At 62.2% G+C, this 6,000-nt stretch overlaps 1 protein-coding gene across 7 annotated transcripts in view; it reads left to right on the forward strand.

The window, feature by feature from the left end:
* OTOF (otoferlin) overlaps nucleotides 1-5,950 on the forward strand; it is a 95,018-nt gene extending 89,068 nt beyond the window's left edge. For 6 of the 7 annotated variants that reach the window (XM_034659782.1, XM_034659785.1, XM_034659784.1 and 3 more), the window contains 7 exons: nucleotides 496-638; nucleotides 900-988; nucleotides 2,354-2,452; nucleotides 2,595-2,836; nucleotides 2,952-3,130; nucleotides 3,237-3,337; nucleotides 5,188-5,368. In XM_034659782.1, coding sequence (XP_034515673.1) covers nucleotides 496-638; nucleotides 900-988; nucleotides 2,354-2,452; nucleotides 2,595-2,836; nucleotides 2,952-3,130; nucleotides 3,237-3,337; nucleotides 5,188-5,368 — 1,034 coding nt within the window. Of the gene's footprint in view, nucleotides 1-495; nucleotides 639-899; nucleotides 989-2,353; nucleotides 2,453-2,594; nucleotides 2,837-2,951; nucleotides 3,131-3,236; nucleotides 3,338-5,187 lie in introns of all 7 variants that reach the window. The other variant, XM_034659779.1, reaches the window with a different exon arrangement.
* The last annotated feature ends 50 nt before the right edge of the window (nucleotides 5,951-6,000 follow it).

Here is a 6,000-nt window from a genome sequence, read left to right on the forward strand (position 1 = left end):
GTAGAAAGGATCACCCTGTTCTGCCGATGAGGACCCTGAGACCCAAAGTGTTTCAGTGACTTGCCCAAGGTCACATGGCTCTTCAGAGGCAGAATGAGGGGGTGGGCCCAGATCTGACTCCAAGCCCTGGGCTCTCGCCACTGCTTTGCCCATGTGGCACTTCCCAGAGACTAGGAAGGCATGTGTGCTGTGGGACTCTTGCCGGCCACCTTCAGGGTGCTGGGCCAGGAAGTGGATTCCTGCCCTCCCTGCTCTCGCAGCCCCGCAGGATTCTCTGGTCAGAGCCAACCTGAGGACACAGGTCTTGCTGGGCCTTATGGGGCAGCTGAGAACTTGGGCAAGCCAATTCTCCCCTGTGCCTCAGTTTCCCCAACAGTAAAAAGGAGATAGGATGGACAGGTGATGGCTCCAGGGCCTCTTCGTGCCCGAGTCTAACCCAGCACAGGTTTCCTGTTCTGCTGAGGCCGTGCGCCGCTGACCCACCCGCACCCACAGGTCAGAGGAAGCCCACAGAAGAGCACGTGGCACTGTGTGCCCTGAGGCACTGGGAGGACATGCCCCGCGTGGGCTGCCGCCTGGTGCCCGAACACGTGGAGACTCGGCCGCTGCTCAACCCCGACAAGCCGGGCATCGAGCAGGTGACACTCGCCTGGCCGGGATCTGAGGTTCTTCAGTACCTGGGATCAGGGAGGCCCAACCTGAGTCCCTAAAAATGGATCCTCATTCGCCACATTCCCAAAAGCCTGGCAGGCACTTCCTGGAATTCTAGCTCCGAGGATGAAAATTGATGAACTGGGTCCTGAGGGAACAAAGGTTGGGGGTGGAGGGCAGAGAAGAGAGCTGGCCTCCCTGGGCAGGGGGAGTCCGTGGGGAGATTTGCCACGCCCCCTCCTCCACAGGGCCGCCTGGAGCTGTGGGTGGATATGTTCCCCATGGACATGCCGGCCCCGGGGACGCCTCTGGACATCTCCCCCCGGAAGCCCAAGAAGTGAGCTTCTGGGGCCCAGCACCGCTTCCTTCCCACCCTCACCCCTCCCCACCCCTCCATGACCTTCCTTCCTGTAGGGGCCCCAGGCTCGGATCACCCGCATCACCTTCGTCAGCGGTGCTTCCCCTGTGGCCTGGTGGGGGGAAGAGAGCAACCCATCGAGCCGGCAGGGGGGCCGGCTTTGGGTGGGTCCCCTTCACCCCCAGAGCCACATCCCTGGTGTGCGGTTGGTGAGGCCGGGAGACGCTGCGCGCTTGCTAGCGCCCTCCAGTGGACGGTCATCCTCAGAGCGGCCACTGCCCCTGGGCCTGCTCTGTGTTGTCCCTACTCCAGGTGGTCAGTAAGCCCTGCCGGGGAGATACGCAGAAGTGAGGTGCGAGGGTGGGAGAGTGGAAAGAGCGCTGGATCAGGCGCCGAGCTGCCTGCCTCTCCCTCTTGACCCTGGCCAGGTCATGTTGCCTCCCTGGTCCTCAGTTTTGCCATCTATAAAATGGCAGGATGGATGGAGTTGCTGCCAGTTCTGACATCCTCAGGGCCTGGAACCAGGGCCAAGGGCATGGGTGGGGAAGTAACACACTCAGGGGGGCCCTGGCAATATTTAAATTCTTAATTTTTTAACAAGGGGTCCCACATTTCCATTTTGCACTGGGTCCTGCCAATTACAGAGCACATTGTGCCTGGAAGAGCCTCCAGGTCTGAGGTCACCAGTGTGCTGTCCCAGGGCCGGCCACTAGGGGACACTGCACCCCATTGTGTCACCTGGGACTTGTAGTCAGGGTGTAACTCAGTAACTCCAGGGAGAGCCGCACTCCAAGTCATGTGAAGGGTGTGACTCAACCTCCCTCCTAGTGGTTGAAATGCAACCTCCGATTTATAGTGACAATTACACTTCAAGGGGAAAAATTCTCTTCGGGGACAAGGACAAAAAGGAAACCAGATTCCATGGGTGTCCACTGCCAGCTGCTGGGCTTAAATGTACACTTGTGTTAGAACTGGAGTGTCTTCTGGCCTCTGGAGACCAGGGTTGGGCTCGGCAGCCCCCAGCAGTGGCCCCTGCCCCTCCCAGCCCTGGCCAGCCTCCCTGTCCAGGAGTCTGCTCTGGGTCCTGGCGTTACGGCCAGACAGGCTTCAGCAGCCATGCTGGCTGGTGACCTTCTCTCCCTCACCCAGGGCCCCAACATCCCCGTCCCCTCAACTCCCCCTCCTCACCCCCTTCCCTGAATCATCTCTCTCCGCTCCAACCTAGCCCAGACCCCATGCTTGCCCCAAGTCCCCAGGATCCCCTCGGTTATCTGCCCCATCTATACCCAAGACCCTGGGGCAGCCCGCTCCTCCAGACCGCCAGCCAGACTCTCCCCTGCCCAGGTACGAGCTCCGGGTCATCGTGTGGAACACGGACGAGGTGGTCCTGGAGGACGATGACTTCTTCACTGGGGAGAAGTCCAGCGACATTTTTGTGCGGGGGTGGGTGAGAGGGCCCCTGGCCGCAGGGGGGAGTGTGGGGGGACCCACTGGGCTGGATGAGCCCACCTTCCTGGGAGGCAGGAGAGGAGGGAGGGGGTTCCCTGCAGGTGGCTGCAGGCCTGGAGCCAATGGCACCCGGCAGGTGGCTGAAGGGCCAGCAGGAGGACAAGCAGGACACAGATGTCCACTATCACTCCCTCACCGGTGAGGGCAACTTCAACTGGCGCTACCTGTTTCCCTTCGACTACCTGGCCGCTGAGGAAAAGATTGTCATCTCCAAGAAGGAGTCCATGTTCTCCTGGGACGAGACGGAGTACAAGATCCCGGCACGGCTCACCCTGCAGATCTGGGACGCTGACCACTTCTCCGCGGACGACTTCCTGGGTGCAGGGCTGGGGAATGGAGCGGGTGGCGGGGGGAGGTGGAGGCAGGGGGAGCCCACCCCAGGGGGGGCCAACCCAAACCCAGCCCGTCAGAGCTGACTCCGAGGCTGCCACAGGGGCCATCGAGCTGGACCTGAACCGGTTTCCCCGGGGCGCCAAGACAGCCAAGCAGTGCACCATGGAGATGGCCCTGGGCGAGGTGGATGTGCCCCTGGTTTCCATCTTCAAGCAGAAGCGCGTCAAAGGCTGGTGGCCCCTCCTGGCCCGCAATGAGAATGATGAGTTCGAGCTCACGGTGGGGACCACCGCTGCTTGGGCGGAGGGCCGGGCTGGGCCAGGCTGAGGTGCTGAGGGCCCAGTGCCCGGCCTGAAAGCGGGGATCCTTCTGTTCCTTTCTGCAGGGCAAAGTGGAGGCGGAGTTGCATCTCCTGACAGCCGAGGAGGCGGAGAAGAATCCTGTAGGCCTGGCCCGCAATGAACCCGACCCCCTAGAGAAACCCAAGTGAGTGGGCAGCCTGCCTGGCCCCCTTGCCGTGGTCTGGGGGGAGGGGCACGGGAACAGGAAGGAGGGGCCAGAACCTTCTGGTCTTCCTGCTCCCCCTCTGCAGGCACCTCGGCTCTCTGTCCCTTTCTGGGCAGGGGAGCCCCCTCCCTCTCTGCTTCCTGCTGGAATCCAGCCCTCCTCTGAACCAGCCAGCAGCTGCGGTGGTGGAGTGGGGAACCCCAGGCAGGCCTGATGGCAGGGGAGGTGCCCAGAAGTGCACACACTCAGCCCAGGGTCCCCCCACAGCCATTGTAAGGCCCCCGCTACACCCCGAGCCTTTGTCCTCTGTGTCCTTTCTCTGCACTCCCCCCTCTTGCTGCTCCAGCCAGCCAAACACAAGCTTCATCTGGTTCTTGAACCCTCTCGAGTCTGCCCGCCACTGCCTGTGGCACGCACACTGCAGCAGGCTCCGCACACCGCGGCTGCTCCCCCTCCTCGCTCTCTTCGTCTACTCTGTGCCTGGTTGCCTGGCCAAGAAGGCCCTGGGGGCCTGAGCCTAGAATCCTGCCGGCTCCAGGACGCCTCACTTCTTCCTCTGGACTTCGGGCCGATGAGCTTGGCAGCATGTGGCACACACATGTGTGGCACACACATACACAATGAACACGGGCACACAAAAGTATGCGCACACGCGGCAGCTTTCAAGCCGTCAAACAGTCCTGTAGGCTCTCAGAACCAAAATGCCTGTCGTACATGAGTGCGTGTTAGGCCAGAGGGGCTCAGCAACTTGCCTGAGGTCATCTAGCAGATCGGGGCTAAGACCCAGCTTAGGTTTTCGAGTTGCCCACCCAGTGTTCTGGGCAGGACGCTGCTTCCTGTCCTGGGGATGGACTGACAGACTCTAACCCGGGGCCATAGGCAGAAAGCAGTTGACTTGAGGACGGGGAACGGGGAAGGGTTTGGCCAGGACTAGCCAGCAAGGCCTTGCTAGCTCCCACCAGCCACCGCCTCCCGGCCCAGAGCCGTTTTCTGCCGAGTAGGACAGGGAAGCTCTCCATCCAGTCCCCTCAGCTTAGAGCAGCCATGAGGGGCCGGGCACGGTGCCTAGCCGGGCACCTGCCTCTCTCTCCCTACCCTTCACCAACCCTGGAGGCAGGGCCTGCGATTAAGCCCACTGTGTAAGTAGGAAACTGAGACTCAGGCAGGGGCCTCACTTGTCGGTTGCCCCTGGGCTTGGAAACCAGGTGCCCTGAGAGGAGCCCCGCTCTGCCCCGAAGGTTCTGGAGGGCACAGTGTGTGTCCTCCAGGGGTCGCTGGGACAGGAGTTTGAAAAAGCCTCTTCGGTACATGAATTTTCTATCTTAATGTCTTCTAAAACCAACTGTTTTCGTAACGCCGACAACAGAAGGCAAAGCTTAGCAAGCCCCTCTGGTCCGGGCGGCCGAGCAGAAGGTAGAGCAGCAAGCGCCGTGAGTCCCACAGGGGCTCCTCCGACCCTCGTGTTCATCAGGTTGAGACATGCCAGCTTCCCAAAGACCGCGTGGAGCAGCCCTGGAGCCCAGACTGGGAGCTGGGGAGTGGAGGGGCTTCCCAGTAACCAGCCCTGGCGGCCCTTTCCATAGCCGGGTGCAGGCTGGAGGGCTGCCCGACTGCCCCAAACCCCTCTCAGCCTTGGGAGGAGCCCGGGCGCCAGACGGTCGCCCAAAGAGCCCAGGGAATGGAAGCAGCAAAGCTGGTGCTTAGAAAGGGCTCGAACCCTGGCTCCAGCAGGCACTGCTTTTGGGACCAGGGCTGTGACAGGGCCTGCTGGGCCCTAGAAGGGCTGAGGGCATGGGGTGCCTGACTGCGGCTCCCCCTCTGCCCCCCAGCCGGCCGGACACCGCCTTTGTCTGGTTCCTCAACCCCCTCAAGTCCATCAAGTACCTGGTCTGCACGCGCTACAAGTGGCTCATTGTCAAGGTCGTGCTGGCGCTGCTGGGGCTGCTGCTGCTGGCCCTCTTCCTCTACAGCCTGCCCGGCTACACGGTCAAGAAGCTCCTCGGGGCCTGAAGCCCCACGGCCTGGCGGCCACTCCTCTCCCGGGCCTGGGCCTTTGCCCTCCTCTCCCTGGGGAGCTTGGGAAGCCCAGTGTCCACCCTTGTGGCCGCAGGCCCCAGAAGCCTGCCTCTTGCTGGCTGGGCTGGTGACCCGCCCCTCTCGACCTCCACCCTGAGCCTGTTGCTTGCCTCCTGCCGCCCATCTGGTCCCTGCCTGTGGGCTGGGAAGGGCGGGAAGGCGTGGAGTCCTGCCCCTCCTGGCTGAGGCACCGCTCTTCAGGCCCTGGCCACCCAGACCCTGCCCCAGGCCTTGCAGTGGCGGGTAAAGATTTAATGGAATTAACTGAGAATTAGCCAGGGCCTAGGGCTCTAAAAAGAATGAATAAGTGAAAAGCATCACCCTCCCTCCCCCACAGAATCTTGTGGGGGCAGCCACACCACCTGTTCTGCATGTGTGGGCCAGACCCTTCCCACTAAGGGTGTGGAGGTGGCTGCTTCCTCCCCGCAGCCCTCCTGAGTGGCTCCCCTCCTGCCCAGGCAGCTGCCACGGTGGGTACGCAAGTCCAGTCCCTGCCCTGCCTGCAGGTCTTCATTGCTTCCCAGAGCTTCCTCTGCCCAGTCCAGCGCTCAGAAGCCCGGATGCAG

The sequence above is a fragment of the Ailuropoda melanoleuca genome, chromosome 4 (assembly GCF_002007445.2).
Source record: "Ailuropoda melanoleuca isolate Jingjing chromosome 4, ASM200744v2, whole genome shotgun sequence".
NCBI classification, from domain to species: domain Eukaryota; kingdom Metazoa; phylum Chordata; class Mammalia; order Carnivora; family Ursidae; genus Ailuropoda; species Ailuropoda melanoleuca.